An 18,171-nucleotide genomic window follows, 5' to 3' on the forward strand; every position below is an offset into this window, starting at 1 on the left:
TTCTGAGATTTGTGCGTTTCATGTTTGTGGTGGAAGGCATTTGACTTGTGTGGGTACCGATTCGGGTATTTAACCGGAAAAGTTATTTTAATTAATTAACATTTCACCGCAATTATTTAAATTTAATCTGGTTCGTTTGGATTTGGGTAATCCGTTTTGCAATGAAAATGGGTAATGGAATTTAATTTCTAAAAGGGTTTGAGCCGGATTCAAATATTATAAATATAAATGGATTTGGATTTGAATACACCCTACCTAAACCTACATATAATCATCTTTTCTAATGATATTTTAATTTTGGTAAATAAAAAAAAAAACTTCTTTTTCAAGTTATTTTAAAGGAAACAAAATTAAAATAAAATAATTGCAGGTATCTAGTTAGAGAAGGGAAAAAAAAAGTAATTTATTTTTGGAAAAAATTTATGTGCAAATTCAATGTATAAATATAGGTAATTCATTTAATTTTTATATGGATTGACTCGTATATTTATATTTTGATTTTGTAAATTACCCAATATTTATATGCATTCTGGTAATTTATGCTGACCGTTTTAACTTGCAACTCAAAAGACAATGTTAGTGGAGTGCAAGTCTTGGACTCTAATTCTGTATTGATAAGGAATTTTCTTTATCAAGAACAGTAAGATGTTTATTCATGATAACAAATACTGAACACCTAATTCCATAAATGCGAGTACACCCATATCAATTACAAATGTGTAGGCGGTATCAAATTCAACTATCTATACATGAGATAACCGTCTCATTTCAGATCAAGGGATTTCAAGAGGTTTCTGCAGCGCTAGGAAGGTAGAAATTTCATGCAGATTGGTGGGTTTATTTTGGCCAGAGCAAGCACAGCAGCAGGAAGAGTCCATAGCCCTTCTCCACAGATCAATCCTGAAGCAACTGCTGGTACCATAAGCTCTGCCTTCTTTGTACTGATTTTTTGCCATGTGAAAACAATTAAACTTCCAACACACATATCAATGGCGAAGTAAGCACCCACAAGGAAGGGAACTGCCATAACCATTGGAAGTGGCATCCATTGACCAAGTTTCTGCGGCGAGAGATCTCTCACGAGGTTAACTGCTACTGCAAAACCAAAAAAGCCATAACAAAGCTGTAAACAATGTTGAGGCAGAGCTGAGAATCCCTGAACTCCAAGGATTGCCATGTTTCTATAGATTAGTGCATAAGGAGCCTTAAACTCTTCCTTTGGATTTCCAACATCAAATGCTTTGTAGAAGAGGAAGAAGCTGAGAGGAGCCATCACACAGCCAACTGCAGTTCCAATAACCTGGCTCATGAACATAGCTCTTGGAGATGTGCGAGTAAGATGGGCTGTCTTAAAATCCTGCATAAGGATGCAAGCAACAGAGACAACAGATTTTATAAGGCCACACCCGGCAAGAGCTGCAACGACACCGTTCTCTTTCCCAGACAGTGCAGCTAGTACAAAGAGAGCAACTTTGCCATAATTATAAGCCATGTTCATGTCGGTAAGACCAGCTCCATAAGCATTGCAAAATGCCAGAGATGGAGCAAGAATGTAAGAAACTACAACATAGTACCATTTAAGCTGAGGGAATATCATTGGGACAGCGATTGTGGATATAATGGAGAAGAAGACATATCCGACGACTCCTATCCACATGGGTATCTTCTCTCTGATGAAGAGTTCATTTTGTTTTAGATCAAGTGAATTGTGCTGGTCATCCACAGCATCTGGGAAAGCAACATTGTGAGACAAGAATGAGACAACTGGATTTTTCTAATAATGTTGTTGAATTCAATGAACCTGTATCAAGGTTGCTGCTCTTTAATCTGCCATGGATATTCATGATGGTACAGCTCATTATCTTGAGGAAATTGTAGAGCCCATCTCCAAGGATCAGAGCAACTGATATGAAAACCTGCCAAATTTATATGACACAGACAGCAAGAAAACAATAAATTTATTACAAGTTCTAGAGAAGTATGAACAGAAGTTAGTTTGACAAGAAAGAGGTAGACCTTGTAACCATACAAGCCTTTCATGTCTGCTTCACTTTCTAAATTCTCAGGGAACCAATCTCCCTTGAGCTTATTAATCAGTGGCCACATAATCCCATATGAAAGGACTGCCCCAAGAAGCAAAGACAAGTTCACTAGGTGGGAAACGATCATCCCTGCTCCCACGAAAGTAGCACTAAAATCAAAGAAAAATCTGAAGAAAAATACATCAACAGAGAAATAATCAGTATCTCATGTGAAAGAAACAGAACTTTAGAGTGAACAATGATTAGAGGAACATATATTACATACGTTTGCTTCCAAGCTTGCATCCCAAAAGTAGGGAACTGTCCGAATCCACATGCTTGTTTCCCTGAGAAAAACCACTTGAAAAATGCCCACAAGAAACTGATCGAAAAATACTTAGTGAACCCCCGAACTTGTTTCCTGCAATAACAGTACAGATATACCTCAATATTTAATATTAGACTAAAAAATAAATAAAGAAAGAAATGAAACTGCTAATTTTGGAGTGTACTTGGCCATCTTATCTCCCTGGGTATGGAAGCCATTGATGAGAACTGCGGTTGCTAAGCCGCTTGGATAAGTCAGCTTGAGGTCTACTATCATGATCTGGATTACAAAAACTCCTCAAAATTAATAGTTTGTAATAACCCATTTGAAGATGGAATCAAAAACCCTGTTTCTGTGAGATAATAAACTCAAAAGCAGAACTTAATTTTACAACACAAAAAGCCCAAAACTTAACCCTTTTTTTTTTTTTTTAATTTGGGTAATTTATGTAAAATAAGAAGGGATTTATGACTCCATCATGCTACTTGGGTCCCTAAGGTCTTTAACCCATTAACACTTTGAAATTATTTTTTAAAAAAAGTAACAGCACTTTTTGTAGTCTTTTAAAGGAAGAAGATGCAAGAGAGTGGCCTTGTGTATATACCTTTCTAAGTGGAATTAAGACGAAAAGGCCAACAAAGCAAACTAGAAAAAGGAAGCCAGTCATCCACCCAAATCCAGGATCCTTTATAGCTCTTGGAGAGTTCCCTGCAGTGTGTTCTCCTGATAACTCATATGTCTTCCTGTTTAATCCCAAAAGGTAAGAAGCAAAACCACCTGCAAGAGAAAACCCATTGCCCAAAGTAAAGGAAATGTTAAAAAAAAGTTCATAACTAAGCCAACCAACAAGAAAAACAACGTTAATTCATGCTAAGTTCTAATTGCTAGAGATGAAAGCTAACCTCCCACAGCTATACTATAACAAGCAACTGCACAAGTTTGAATCATAGTATTCTCCTGCCGGGTAAAGGGTTTGGCTACATATCCTGCCTTGTGAAGCATTTTTGTCCATGTTCTTACAAACACAAAAGCAAGAAGTGCTGCAGAAACATTTAGATTAGGAACCAGCCCAGTTGTGAGGTTCAGCTTCATGGCTATCACACTATAGATGGCCCCAATCACAACACTCACTAATACTCCTCTTAAAGTAATTTGCTTTGTCCATGGTTGAGCTCTCCCTTGTTTCTCTGTTTCTTCATCCTGTGGCTCTTCCATGTCGACCTCATTCTCAATCTCTTTCTTTTCTTTTGCTTCTGCCATGCTCATCTCTCTTCTGAGAAGGTACATATAATTATCATAAAAGACTCGAGAACAAATTCATATCCCAAATGGTAAAGCAAACTCACCTTGCTTCTGAAAATATGTGCTTGTGCTCTCCTTGCTTCCTTGCTTCCTTGCTTAGTTACTGAATAGAGTGGACAACTATATAAACTTGAACAAGTTGTATACGGATCTTTGTCTTCGTACAAAAGATAATAATAAGTAGGAAAATACGTTTCAAGTGATTTGGACTTCTGCAGAGTGCAGAGAGACCAGTGACCCTTTATGGATATTTATTGACTGTCTTCAGTCCTTTGGCACAGAGACCTTCAATGAACTAATAACAGGGTGGTATAGTATTACTTTTCGTCAATGCACTCGATAACTCGACCTGTCACTCATTAAAATCACTGACAAATCTCACCAACAGTACAAAAATGAAAATCACTTTGTAATGATTATAATATAATCTAATATTAATCAAGCACTTTCGAAAGTGGTGTTCTATAAAGAATAAAGCTTTATATGCTTAGCTAACATCTGTGAAGGGGAAGAAGAAAGCAGCAACTTTGGATAAAAGGGGAAGAGTGGCATTGCAATATAGAAAACAGCAGGTACAGAAATAGAGGAAAAGGAGAGTCGCTTTAATAGATAAAGATTGGAGGGATGAGCTTATCAGTTATGATTGAGATGTGGCTCTTTATTTCTCCGCCATTGAGGTTGTTATGATAGTGTTTGTCATTAGGGAAAGATTCTTTGCTCCCACCAAGTGAGTCAAGTGCTCAACTTTTAACTTCACCCATTCGCAAACCTATACCATGTGGTGTTGGTATGTGGGACATATGCAACGAATGGAAACAATCGTTAGGGAAAAAAATCCATACTCATTTTTTTTCCCTAATAATTCATAGAAAAAAAAATTTTTTTTAACCGATAATTGGAAGAGTAAAATTGAAATCTCTTAAATTTATTAAGATGCACATACCATTAAACTAAATCTGCAGAAAAATTATTATTTAAATTGTTTCTATATAAATAGTATAAATATAGTTCGTAGAATATATATTTGTAATGCTTCAACTTTTTTATTTACTCACCATTTAGAAATAAAAATTTTATAAAAATTTAATTTAATTAATTTTTTTTTTAAATTTTTGTTTGAAATAAAAGAATTTAAAATTTTTTTAACTTAAAAATTTTCTCTGATAAATTATTTTCTCTGCTTAATTTCCATTTAATTTACTATTAATTGCAATAGAAATAACTAAAATGACTTTGACTCTATTTTCAATATAAAACAATTAAAATTTTTAAAGTTTTATCTTATTAATAAAAATGCCCTTTCATTTAGTTTATATTCAAGTAGTTAATAAAAGTAAAATTATTTATTTAATTAGTATAAAAATAAAGTACTTGATTGACAAAAATTTTTTATTTCCATTGTTTTATATCTTTTTTCCCATTCCTCTCAATTTGTAATCATAGTTAACTTATAATTTTTTTAATATATCCATATTTAATATATATTTTATTAATAAATATTTCATTATTGATGAGTATTTTGTTATTGTAATTAGGCTCCATTTTTTTAATGTAAAATATTTTTTTAAAAATAATTTTCATATTTTATGACGTTTGAAGCATTCAAAAATTTAGTTAATAAAAAATATTTTTCTGACTAAAAAAAATTATTTTAGAAAAAATATATTTTTTAATAAAAAAATTATTTTCTGAACCTTGATATTTGATATTACATAACATTTGCTCAAAATAAGATATGAGCTCTTACAACAAGATAGGGGCCACGTGACATAGATCTGACAAGTAGAAAATGCAGTCTCATTTGAGAAAAGGTAAACCCAGACACTTTAACAATCGGGTCACCGTCAAGACTCGTCTATTCCTTCGATAGGCCGAGTCTTGACACAGAGTCACTGCTATCAGGCACAATTCCATTTCGCTCGAGATCGCAGGATTATCAACTTTTTAACGGGTGATATCTCTTATCGAGGAGTCGGCCACATCATCGCCGGATTATCAGAAAATGCTATGTTTATCTCCATCTCCTTATTGTATAAAAGGGGAGCAATCGCAGAGATAAAGATAAACTATCTCTAAGACTACTTAAACTCTAAGTAGTCCATTATATTCTCTCTAATATTATGCTGAGTGTTCCTATCAACACTCACGGGTTTGGCTCAGAAGTGGTATCAACACTTAAGTTTAGGTCTAATCCAAAACTTTACACAGTTTGCTACGATGTTCAAATTCAGATTTATCACTTGCTTACCTCTAAAATGCTTTCCTTGGACCTACGGAAGATTCAGCAGGGAGAGGGCGAGTCTTTAAGGAGTTTTATTTTCCATTTCAATGCTGAAGTCATACAGGTGGAAGAGTTGAATCATGAGATAGCGAATGAGGCATTGAAGAAAGGACCTGTAACATCAAGTTTATGGATTCCTTAACGAAAAATCCAACCGCGACATACCAACAATTGATAGATAAGGCCTAGAAGTATATTAGGTTGGATGATGAGATTCATACACTAAAGGAAGACAAGAAGGCAAGTCAAAAGCTAAGCCAAAAGTCTGAGAGATGAGCCTATGAAAGGGATCATAGGAGCTACCCCATCTTGTGAAAGAAAGATAAATAGAGTAAGTATAAGAATTACACCCCATTAAGTGGTTTACAAACTCATATCTTGATGTGGATCATGAAGAATGATAAAAAAATCAAGTGGCTTCCCAAGCTTAATCCCAAAAAGGCAGACAAATGGGATAGGACTAAGTACTATCGCTTTCATGAAGATTATGACCACACAACGGAATAATGTCAACAATTAAAGGACGAGATCGAGAGACTCATAAGGGATGTTACCCTTCTAAAATTCATGAGAAAAGGAAAAGAAGGGCAAACATATGAGCCTGAGGAAACAAACCCCGAAACTGTAATACCCGGCTAGATTCAGACATCGGAATTCCTACCGTCCGGTGGAATTTGAGGATGTCAGAGGTCTCTGGAAGGGTACGAGAAAGTTTTCTCAAATGTGTTCAAGTGTTTTCAAGGTAGAAAACGAGTTGAGTTTTGTGGAGAATTGGCCAAAGGAGTTTCTGTCATGTTCGGCCCCCGAAGGTTAAGTTCGGCCGCCGAAAGTGCCCAATGTTCGGCCCCCGAAGGTTAAGTTCGGCCCCCGAAAGTTGCATGGTTTTGCATGCAGTTTCGGCAGCCGAAGCTGAGGTGGTCGGTTAGTTGTGCACGCTCCTCAGTCCGTGACTTGGCCAGGTGTTCACCTCCAGTTCATGACCAGAGGTTAGGCCACGTCTCCCTTGACTCATCTGCAAGCTTTTAAGCAGCTCATGCAGAGGGTTGATCATTTACAAAAGGTTTTGAACGTTTTTGAGAGAAAAGAAGAGTTGTGAGGGTTTGAAGCTTTGGAGGAGGAGTTGCTGAGTTTGGTTGTTCCTCTTCTGATTTCAGGAGGTAAGGGAAGTCTTTAAGTTTGTTTTAATGTTTTTTTTTTAACAACTTTTAGAGGTTAAGGGTAGAGTTGCATGTTTAGGTTTTAGAGTTTAGTTTTTGATATGTTAATGGTGAAAGCATGATTATGTGTTGTGTTAGTTGTTTTGTTGGGGTTAATAGGTAGTTTGGGACCCCTTTGTGCATATACCAGAGTATATGTGAGTGAAGATGCTGAGTTATGCATGTTAGAGTGTGTTGGAGACGTTGTGCATGAGAGGAAGCAAGGTTCTGCCTTCTGGAGAACCCAGCTTCGGCCGCCGAAGGGAGGATTCGGCCGCCGAACCCCTTGTGGAGGTAGTTTCGGCTGCCTAAGGTTGCCTCCGAAAGAATGGACTTTCGGATCTGTCATGCACATTCGGTCGCCGAAGGTGCCGCCGAACATGCATGAGTTTCGGCTCTGGAGAGGACATTCGGCCGCCGAACCTGCTGCCGAATGTGTTCTGTCCAGCCTTCTTTTGCATGAGTTATGTGATTATTTTCAGAGGTTAGAGGGGATTATGGGGATTTGTTTAAGAGTTATTCAAAGTATGTGTGACACCTCATTCGAGTCCATTTGTGTAGGATTGGACCCGAGAGTTCGAGGAGGTCATCAGAGTTAGAGATATCAGAGTCAGTACAGTATCTGCCAGAAGAGCAGAGGTGAGTGGAACTAAACTGAATATGTTATTTTGAGAAATGACACGATTTTAGCATGATCCATGCATCATAAAATGCCATGTTATGTGTTAGGTTGTGTTGCATTAGAATCCACGAATATGCTGCATTGCATAAGATGATATTTGTGTGGATGAATGTTGAATGATCCATAGCCCTTGATATCAGTTGAGACACCATGAGAGCATATGAGATATGGCATGAGATAGCCATACTAGGTCGCCCCTGGTTAGTCCAGGTCGCTCCTGGTACTATGAGTTAGACAGCTGGGCTGTCAGATCAGATAAGAGAAGTCCAGGTGATGACGTAGTCTCCTTGGCACAGTGGGACATGTTATGATATGAGAGAAACAAGAGAAGTCCAGGTGATGACCTAGTCTCCTTGGCACAGCAGGACATATTATGACATGTAGTAGAGGGCTATTGGTGACAAGTTCATCCTTGAGATGATATGTTTGTGATGTGATGCATTCCATGAGAGCATGTAATGAATGAATTGTTTTATTGTTCCTCCTCACTGGGCTGTAGTAGCTCATCCCACTCCCTTAACCCCAGTTTTGCAGGTTCTGAGATTAGCTGTGAGAAGTCAAAGTCAGCAAGAGTAAAGAGGAAGGATATGCATGAATGTATGTTTGTAATAGAATAGTGGACATGATGTAATTAAAAGATTAAGTGTAATGTATTGATATGTACTGTCATATACTGGATAGACTTGTGCTTTCCCTAGTGTCACTGCTATAGTGTAATGTATGATTAATCCCTTTGTACATGAATCCTGTTTTACGTTTCTTGATGAGAAATGTGTGAGTTGGGCTTAACGTATGGCTTTGATGAGAGACCAATGGGATGTGTTATAGATTAAAAAGGGTTTCAATCCCTTGAACCACAGAGATGGTAGTCCCTGGTATAGGCCCTGAGGGCCCTTTCAGATTGACATATCTGAGGAGCAGTAGTTAAGCCTACAGAGTTTTACAGGATTGTTGAGTCGTTTTATATCATGTATGGGATGTATCAGGTACACAGAGAGTATAGTTGGCTTACTACGGGTCCCGGCGGCCTTAAGCCGATCTGGATCCTAGTGCCAGTGATGGTTCGGGCCGTTACAGAGGGGTACCGGTTTCCGGGTCATTATAGATTGGTATCAGAGCATAGGGCCTCCAGAGTACGATGTGTTGAGCAAAGATGCTCAAGGATTAGAGATATCCCATATCGGAAAGAGGTGTTGTTTGTTATAGGAAGGGAAGCACAATAAGTAAAATCATGTCCACTAGGATAGGATGTGGAGTCCTGTCTTGCATGCTGATGTGAAATGCCATGATGAGTTGCATGTGCCTTATTGATATGTTTGATATGTGTTAAGGATTCATGTGTTTTCACATGGATCATTTGATGATATTTTTGTGTGATGTTGTGCTTTTCAGAGAGGCAGGATGAGAGGAACTCGTCAATCTATGAGATTGAATGGAGCTCCGCCGGAGGATGAGGACATGGATGCTCATCTCCCCGTTCTGCAAAGGGCAACATCAGATAGTATAAGCAGAGAAGGTACATCAAGGGACCCTAGAAGGTCTGTTGATGAGAGTCGAAGGGGAGTTGTCCAGAGTGGTATGTCAGGGTTTATGAGAGAAATAGAGGAGAATGAGCAGAGTAGAGAGGGTAGCTTTGGCATGAGCAGGTCAGGAGGAGATTTGGGTGAGTCCCAAGGAGGCACTCAGGCCTCGAGATTTGTTCCACCTCAGTATCCACCCTACCAGTGGGGGGCAGAGTACCCGATGAGAGGTACATCAGAGTTTCCTAGGTATAACCCATATCCCACCTTTATGCCCTATCCTTCCTTTTATCCGCCATATCTACCGCCACATCCACAGTATACCATGTTTCCACCCTTCTTTGGTTATCCAAGTTTAGTAAACCCTACCTCAGGGAATGTTGCACCTCCTCCACTACCAGGAGAACCAGTAGCCCCAATTGTTCAAACACCTAAGCCTAGTGCACCTGGAGGAAGTGAGGGAAAGATGACAGATTATTTGAGGTTGGATGTTCCCAACTTTGAGACAGGTGATGACCCGTTGGAGTATCTTAGAATGGTCAAGATGATAACTGATGAGTTGGGAGCCAGTGAGAGTAGAGCCATTCAGATGGCAGGGGTCACAGTGAAATGTGAGAAGACAAGGGCATGGTTCACCCAGTATGTGAACCCGAGGGTAGAAAGCTTATCCTGGGAACAGTTTGCTATAGAGTTTGCAGGATGAGTTTGTTCAGATAGCTCAAGGGAGCATAAAGAGAGTGACTGTGAGCAGCCAGGGCAGACAGAAAACATGAGTATAGAAAATGACCCAGAGAATAGTGATCGTTTCCCTTTGGGTAAGGCTGCTGCAACGAAGAAAAAGAAAGTGAGAGGCCTGAAAGGATCAAAGAAAAGAGAGTTCTGGAATAGGGTACAGTTTGGCATAGGTTGTCGCGAGGGTTCGAGTTCTGGTTGGGGTAGTTCTAGCTGTACGAGGTGCGGTAGGAGGCACAAAGGAGTCTGTCGGGCTGGGACAACAGCATGTTTCAGGTGCGGACAGGAGGGGCACATGGCACGAGAATGTCCCACTATCAGCGTGTCAGCACAGTGCCCACAGACATCCTCAGACCATATCATTCCACCAGAAGCTCCAACCAGAGATAGAAAAAGAGAGGTAGTTCTTTCTTCAGGAGGTTCCTTAAGTGGAAGTCCATTAGTTTCGGCTCGGATTTTCACCCAGGATCAGCCAGAGACAGACACACGGAACACAGTGGTGCCAGGTAAACTCACTTTTGCGTGTTCTGATGTGTATGGTTTTCTGGATCTTACTAGAATAGCAGTTGATGTGAGAATAGTAAAGTGGAATAGAGTTAGATGTGCAGAGATAAAAGGTCAGTGAGTCGTGAAAGGTTAGTCAGCCAGGAAAAACTCGAAAGCTATAGCCGTGGATTTGAAATCCAGGTAGAGAGAGATCTCTCATCTTTGAGTGTAGACCTCAAGTAAAGAAATAAGGTAGAGAATAGCGTAAGAAAGTGAAGAGTAAGAAAAAAAAAAAGTAAGGAAGAGAAAAGTAAGCAAAGAAAAGAGTAAATGAGAATATGAGAAAGATAGAGCAAAGAAAGAATAGAATAGAATAAATGTAAAGTAAGAAAGGTTAGAAAGAGATTTCAGTTTAGTCTGGGATTAGATGGCGATTGAGCTCTAGTTCAGATAGTTCTGGATCCGTGAGGCGTGGAGTTTACACGAAAGTGGTCTGTTAGTATGGGACTACGGCATGTATAGATGCGAGCAGGAAGGACTCATGTTATGTGAGTGTCCTACTGCGGCCCTGATTGGCACAGTCCCAGCAGATGACTTCTAGTAGTGTCACTCAGCCTATAGCTCTAGCCATATTTCAAGACAGTGGGTGAGGCAGGAGAAGAGAGTTCTACTTTTCTTTGGTCGGTTCCCGAGGGAAGATTCAGTAGCTTTAGTTTGGATCTTCATCCTGACTCAGTAGGAGGCTAACACATCGAACACGGTGACGTCAGATACGTTCACTTGAGTGTTCAGATGTGTAGGTTATCGTGGACCCTGATGTTTCTTTCCCTGTTGTCTTGAGAGCCGTAGATAGAGAGGGGTTGATAACTTCTGGGCTTAGACAGTTTCTTTGGGTTGATAAACCCGAGTGTGATCCATCTGTGGCAGAGTCAGTCTGTTGATTCAGGTCAGAGTTTGGTGCGAGTAGTGGATGCAATCCAGCTGACCTTATGGTTCTAGAGTTGACTAGTGATGTCAATCTAGGGCGGATTGGCTAGCTACTCGAGGTACTACCTCAGTCTGCAAAGACAAGGTAGGAGAGTTCAGAGTTTAGAGGCTCGGATGGGTCAGAGTTAGTCCTTAGAGGGGACAACATAGCATACCCAGAAGTTTGATATCAACCCTACAGGCTCGTGCATTCGTTAGGGAAGTTAGTCAGGAGTTTTCTTGCTCTTGTTTGAGCGCATAGCCAGGTCAGGGAACCAGCCTCAGTATTCATAGACAGGAAAAGAGAAAGAGAGTTATCTGTGTTATCCCAGATAAGCTAACAGGGTTACCATTGGTAAAACAATATAGAGTCGGTAAGTGAGGATGGAGACGAGATTCATCTTCATCTCTTCTTTTGAAATGGTACCTATAGCACGTAAGAGATAGTAAAGCAGTTGTGAACTTGGTAGATAAGGTTTCTATCCGACTTAGTACTACACCCTGGAGTGTTCCAGTATCGTTGTGAGAAACGAAGGATGAAACCTTGAGATTTTGTTACAACTGTGACTAGTTGCACAAAATCACTACCAAGGACAGGTGTTCCCATGCAGAATGGATGATCTATAGGACCAGCTAGTAGAAGCTGGTTGTTTGCCATAATAGATCTAAGAGTTGAGAACTATATGGCCAAGGTCAGTTAGAGAAAAGTCAATTTAGCAGTTGCGTAGAGGTGAGATCTTTATGATAGTGAAGAGTCTAAACCAGAGGTAAGGGGTAAAACTGCTCAGCGACTCTGAGTATACAAGATAGTATGTCCTAGGTGAGGCAGATGAGATGTTAGCTGCCCTCAGTCAGAAGTTGCTTTTCAAGTTATCCTACAGAAACAAATAGCTAGAGAGCTAGAGCGCTAGAGATAGTCCAGTGTAGTTAAAAAGGGATCAAAAGAGAAGAAGCCAGGATAGTAAAGAAGAAGAAAAACGGGCAAGGATCAGAGTGTGCAGCAAAAGCGTAGAATAGTTCAGAAACATAGAGAAGCATGCCCAGTATCTACTAAGTGTGGTAGATAAGAGAACACGGCATAGAGGCCAAGTTCTGTAATATGAGTTCGATTTCGGGGCATGTCTGTATGAATTGTGAAGTGTCACAAGACGATTTCTACAGTAAGTAGAGAGTTAAGGCGATAGGTAAGGCATGTAGCATTTCCTTAGAATTATTGCTCCTCTGACCGGGTTGAGTAAAAAGAAGCAATAGCGCTAAGAAAAGGTAAAAAGAAAGGAAAGTCAGTAGGTAGCAAAGAGCGGCAAATGGACTGTGTACAGACAGAAGTGATCAGTAATCAGTGTAGAGTATGAACACAGATTAAGCAGTTAAGGGTCAACAGAGGTAGGAAGTATAGATAACCCGAGAGGGTTCCCGTCAGTCATCTCTGTGCCTCATTGCAGAGGAAGGTGTTAGGCTTTCCTTACTTGCTTCTTTACATGTGTGGTTATTGTGTGAACATTCGAGGACGAATGTTCTTAAGGGGGGAAGAATGTAATACCCGGCTAGATTCAGACATCGGAATTCCTACCGTCCGGTGGAATTTGAGGATGTCAGAGGTCTCTGGAAGGGTACGAGAAAGTTTTCTCAAATGTGTTCAAGTGTTTTCAAGGTAGAAAACGAGTTGAGTTTTGTGGAGAATTGGCCAAAGGAGTTTCTGTCATGTTCGGCCCCCGAAGGTTAAGTTCGGCCGCCGAAAGTGCCCAATGTTCGGCCCCCGAAGGTTAAGTTCGGCCCCCGAAAGTTGCATGGTTTTGCATGCAGTTTCAGCAGCCGAAGCTGAGGTGGTCGGTTAGTTGTGCACGCTCCTCAGTCCGTGACTTGGCCAGGTGTTCACCTCCAGTTCATGACCAGAGGTTAGGCCACGTCTCCCTTGACTCATCTGCAAGCTTTTAAGCAGCTCATGCAGAGGGTTGATCATTTACAAAAGGTTTTGAACGTTTTTGAGAGAAAAGAAGAGTTGTGAGGGTTTGAAGCTTTGGAGGAGGAGTTGCTGAGTTTGGTTGTTCCTCTTCTGATTTCAGGAGGTAAGGGAAGTCTTTAAGTTTGTTTTAATGTTTTTTTTTAACAACTTTTAGAGGTTAAGGGTAGAGTTGCATGTTTAGGTTTTAGAGTTTAGTTTTTGATATGTTAATGGTGAAAGCATGATTATGTGTTGTGTTAGTTGTTTTGTTGGGGTTAATAGGTAGTTTGGGACCCCTTTGTGCATATACCAGAGTATATGTGAGTGAAGATGCTGAGTTATGCATGTTAGAGTGTGTTGGAGACGTTGTGCATGAGAGGAAGCAAGGTTCTGCCTTCTGGAGAACCCAGCTTCGGCCGCCGAAGGGAGGATTCGGCCGCCGAACCCCTTGTGGAGGTAGTTTCGGCTGCCTAAGGTTGCCTCCGAAAGAATGGACTTTCGGATCTGTCATGCACATTCGGTCGCCGAAGGTGCCGCCGAACATGCATGAGTTTCGGCTCTGGAGAGGACATTCGGCCGCCGAACCTGCTGCCGAATGTGTTCTGTCCAGCCTTCTTTTGCATGAGTTATGTGATTATTTTCAGAGGTTAGAGGGGATTATGGGGATTTGTTTAAGAGTTATTCAAAGTATGTGTGACACCTCATTCGAGTCCATTTGTGTAGGATTGGACCCGAGAGTTCGAGGAGGTCATCAGAGTTAGAGATATCAGAGTCAGTACAGTATCTGCCAGAAGAGCAGAGGTGAGTGGAACTAAACTGAATATGTTATTTTGAGAAATGACACGATTTTAGCATGATCCATGCATCATAAAATGCCATGTTATGTGTTAGGTTGTGTTGCATTAGAATCCACGAATATGCTGCATTGCATAAGATGATATTTGTGTGGATGAATGTTGAATGATTCATAGCCCTTGATATCAGTTGAGACACCATGAGAGCATATGAGATATGGCATGAGATAGCCATACCAGGTCGCCCCTGGATAGTCCAGGTCGCTCCTGGTACTATGAGTTAGACAGCTGGGCTGTCAGATCAGATAAGAGAAGTCCAGGTGATGACGTAGTCTCCTTGGCACAGTGGGACATGTTATGATATGAGAGAAACAAGAGAAGTCCAGGTGATGACCTAGTCTCCTTGGCACAGCAGGACATATTATGACATGTAGTAGAGGGCTATTGGTGACAAGTTCATCCTTGAGATGATATGTTTGTGATGTGATGCATTCCATGAGAGCATGTAATGAATGAATTGTTTTATTGTTCCTCCTCACTGGGCTGTAGTAGCTCATCCCACTCCCTTAACCCCAGTTTTGCAGGTTCTGAGATTAGCTGTGAGAAGTCAAAGTCAGCAAGAGTAAAGAGGAAGGATATGCATGAATGTATGTTTGTAATAGAATAGTGGACATGATGTAATTAAAAGATTAAGTGTAATGTATTGATATGTACTGTCATATACTGGATAGACTTGTGCTTTCCCTAGTGTCACTGCTATAGTGTAATGTATGATTAATCCCTTTGTACATGAATCCTGTTTTACGTTTCTTGATGAGAAATGTGTGAGTTGGGCTTAACGTATGGCTTTGATGAGAGACCAATGGGATGTGTTATAGATTAAAAAGGGTTTCAATCCCTTGAACCACAGAGATGGTAGTCCCTGGTATAGGCCCTGAGGGCCCTTTCAGATTGACATATCTGAGGAGCAGTAGTTAAGCCTACAGAGTTTTACAGGATTGTTGAGTCGTTTTATATCATGTATGGGATGTATCAGGTACACAGAGAGTATAGTTGGCTTACTACGGGTCCCGGCGGCCTTAAGCCGATCTGGATCCTAGTGCCAGTGATGGTTCGGGCCGTTACAGAGGGGTACCGGTTTCCGGGTCATTACAGAAACAACTCCTAAGAAAGAACTCGTAGGAGTCATATATGTGATAACAAAAGGACCCGATGAGGCATAGACAAATTGCAAACTAGATCACCGAAAAGGAAGGGACCTTTATAGGCCTTGGAAAAACATTCGCCCATGAGGGTCATCCATTCAAAAGTATCAATTTTGGTATTGTTCACATTTTAATTGCAATTTAGTTTTACCCTCGTATGTAAATGAAGGATATTCTTTTAATAAAGCCAATGAAGTGTTTTTACATGGTATGTTCTTCGGTCGCAAGGCGGTTCCTACTAGACCACTCGGGCGTTGATCCCACGAATCAATGCCACAAGGCAAATCTTCGCCAAGCTAGGTTGCAAAGTGGTTCCGGCAGACCACTCGGGCGTTGGTCCTACGAATCAAGGCCACAAGGCAAATCTTTGCAAGGCCAGGTTGCAAGACGGTTCTTACTAGACTATTCGGGCGTTGGTCCCATAAACCAAGCTTAGAAGTGTAAGGAAACCCATAGATTATTGCAATCCAAAATTACGCAGCGGAAAAAAAAATCTTTGTTTCCCCTTTCAAGATTCGAGTGCTTCATTTAATTTGAAAGGAAGGATAAAGAGACTAACCTTTTAGACTTGACGAAAAGAAACTGTTCCGGACTGATGGTGTAATACCCGGCTAGACCCCAGCATCGGAATTCCCACTTTTCGGCGGAATCTCGGATGTCAGAACCCTCTAGAAGGGTAGAATATAGTTTTCTAAAGTGTTTTCATGTGTTTTTATGGTTTTAATAAAGAAAGAAATTGAGTTTTGAAAGAAAAAGACCAAGGAAGAAAACCCAGGTTCGGCCGTCGAACCTCAAGTTCAGCCGCCGAACATGGGGAGTTTGCGAAAGCACCTTTGGCCCCCCAAAGGTGGTCTGGCCAGCCACCTATAAAAGGCCCATTGTCCGAAAATGGGCGAGTTTTCTCTCTCTATTTTCGGGCATAGGTGAGATTTCACCTTCCTTTGGTTGATTTTGTGTTTTCCTTCAATCTCTTCAAGTTTTGATGAGTTTTTACTTTGTTTTGAAGATTTTTTAAGTTAAGATCAAGTTTTGAAAGCTTGGAGATCCCCGGAGCTCGATTTCTCTAAATCTCCAAGTTTGGATCACCCTCCTCTCGATCTTCAAGAGGTAAGTGTAGATCCTTCTCTTCTTTCATGTTTTAAGTAAGTTTTGAGAAGGGGTTAAGGGTTTTAATGTATGTTTAGGCTAGTTGTTTAGTGTTAGGGTTTATGTACCCTTTATGTTAAATGCTTGCTTATTGTGATGTTTGTTGGGGTATAGGCTAGTTTTATGCCCCTATATGCTTGAGTATGTGTTTATGCATGTTTTAGTATAGTTTTGATGCTTGTTGGATTGTTGTGGGTGGCTGGATTTGCAAGGCAGAATCGGGTTCTGCCTTTTGGGAGAGCCCAGGTTCGGCCGCCGAAGCCAGTTTCGGCCGCCGAACCTGCTTGTGGAGGCAGTTTGGCCGCCTAAACTCGCCCCCGAAAGTTTGGACTTTCGGCTCTGGAGGGGAGTTTCGGCCGCCGAACCTGCCCCCGAAAGTGGGTGACTTTCGGCTCTGGAAGGACTTTCGACCGCCAAACCCTGCCCCTGAAAGTGCTTGACTTTCGGCTCTGGAGGGACTTTCGGCCGCCAAACCTGCCGCCAAAAATGCCCTGTCCAGCCTTCCTTTACATGTTTTCTATGCATGTTTTGGTGATGTTTTAAGGGGTTTTTGGGGAGTTGTTTAGAGTTTGTTTGGTCCCTCATTTGAGTCCACCTGTGTAGGTTCGGACCAGAGGAACCGAGGAGGCCAGCAGTGTTAGCTGCTTCAAAGTTAGTTCAGAGTCAGCCAGAGGTGAGTAGAATAAAACTACTTTCTATTTTAAAAGTGATTAAACTCCTAAGCATGTTCATGCATCACGATTGCCATGTTTATAGGTTGTTGCATTAGAAATCACGAATATGATGCATTGCATGATTTGCTGTTGATGTGGATGGATATTGGATGATCCATTAGCCCTCGATATGATATGTTATGCTATGATATGGAAGACCAGGTGTGGCCTACACTACGCCCCTGGCACTATGTAAGAGAAAGTCCGGGTGTGGCCTGCACTACGCCCCCGGCATGGTTGGATAATGTTATGATATGTATATATAAGAGAAAGACCAGGTGTGGCCTGCACTACACCCCTGGCACGATTGGATTATGTAGAGGGTTATTGGTGACAAATCCATCCGTGATGAGAATTGTTTGTGATGTGATGCATTTCATGATGGTATGTGTTTATAAACAGTTTTGTTGTTCTGCTCACTAGGCTCTTGTAGCTCACCCTTTTCCCTAACCCCTAGGTTTGCAGGTCAAGATAGACCGGGAAGTCGTCAAGGGTAAAAGCTATGTCTATGTAATAGATTAGTAGTGGACATGATAAGTAAAATAATGTAATGTTATGTAAAGTGTTCTAAAGTAATGTAAAGAGGATTAATGTTGTGCTTGGCCCTAATGTATGGTTAATCCCCCTTTTTGTACATGATCTTATGTTAATGTTTTAATGATGAGTTATGTTGAACCAGGCTTGACATATGATATGCTACCCCGCTAGAGCATTTGATGAGGGCTCTAGTGTAATACCCGGCTAGAGTCCGGCACCGGAATTCCTGTTGTCTGATGGAATCCGGGGTGTTGGAATTCTATATAAGGGTAGGAATTATGTTTTCTACGTGTTATGATGTGTTTTCTGGGTTTACAGTG

General features: G+C 40.7%; 1 protein-coding gene across 2 annotated transcripts; it reads right to left on the minus strand.

Annotated features, from left to right (window-relative positions):
- Positions 1–622: 622 nt before the first annotated feature.
- Positions 623–4,300, minus strand: LOC110626550 (metal-nicotianamine transporter YSL1). 2 transcript variants are annotated; one of them, XM_021772533.2, is made up of 8 exons: positions 3,696–4,300; positions 3,252–3,619; positions 2,954–3,126; positions 2,534–2,628; positions 2,308–2,442; positions 2,017–2,209; positions 1,802–1,916; positions 623–1,728 (listed from the first exon to the last, which is right to left on the minus strand). In XM_021772533.2, exons 2-8 carry the CDS (start codon positions 3,613–3,615, stop codon positions 803–805), a joined length of 2,001 nt encoding a protein of 666 aa, XP_021628225.1. In that variant the 5' UTR covers positions 3,616–3,619; positions 3,696–4,300; the 3' UTR covers positions 623–802. The 2 variants fall into 2 exon arrangements, with proteins under 2 accessions (XP_021628225.1, XP_021628217.1); XM_021772525.2 differs by having other exon boundaries at positions 3,252–3,622; positions 3,696–4,299.
- Between the last annotated feature and the right edge of the window lie 13,871 nt (positions 4,301–18,171).

The sequence above is a fragment of the Manihot esculenta genome, chromosome 1, assembly GCF_001659605.2.
Source record: "Manihot esculenta cultivar AM560-2 chromosome 1, M.esculenta_v8, whole genome shotgun sequence".
In the NCBI taxonomy this organism is placed as follows: domain Eukaryota; kingdom Viridiplantae; phylum Streptophyta; class Magnoliopsida; order Malpighiales; family Euphorbiaceae; genus Manihot; species Manihot esculenta.

Excerpts from the sequence above, each read along its gene's own strand:
- LOC110626550 (XM_021772533.2), bottom strand. The coding sequence starts at position 3,615 with ATGAGCATGGCAGAAGCAAAAGAAAAGAAAGAGATTGAGAATGAGGTC. Across the intron at positions 2,210-2,307 it reads ATGCAAGCTTGGAAGCAAAC|ATTTTTCTTTGATTTTAGTG; the intron begins GTATGTAATATA and ends ATTTTTCTTCAG. Across the intron at positions 1,729-1,801 it reads GAGCAGCAACCTTGATACAG|ATGCTGTGGATGACCAGCAC; the intron begins GTTCATTGAATT and ends TTGCTTTCCCAG.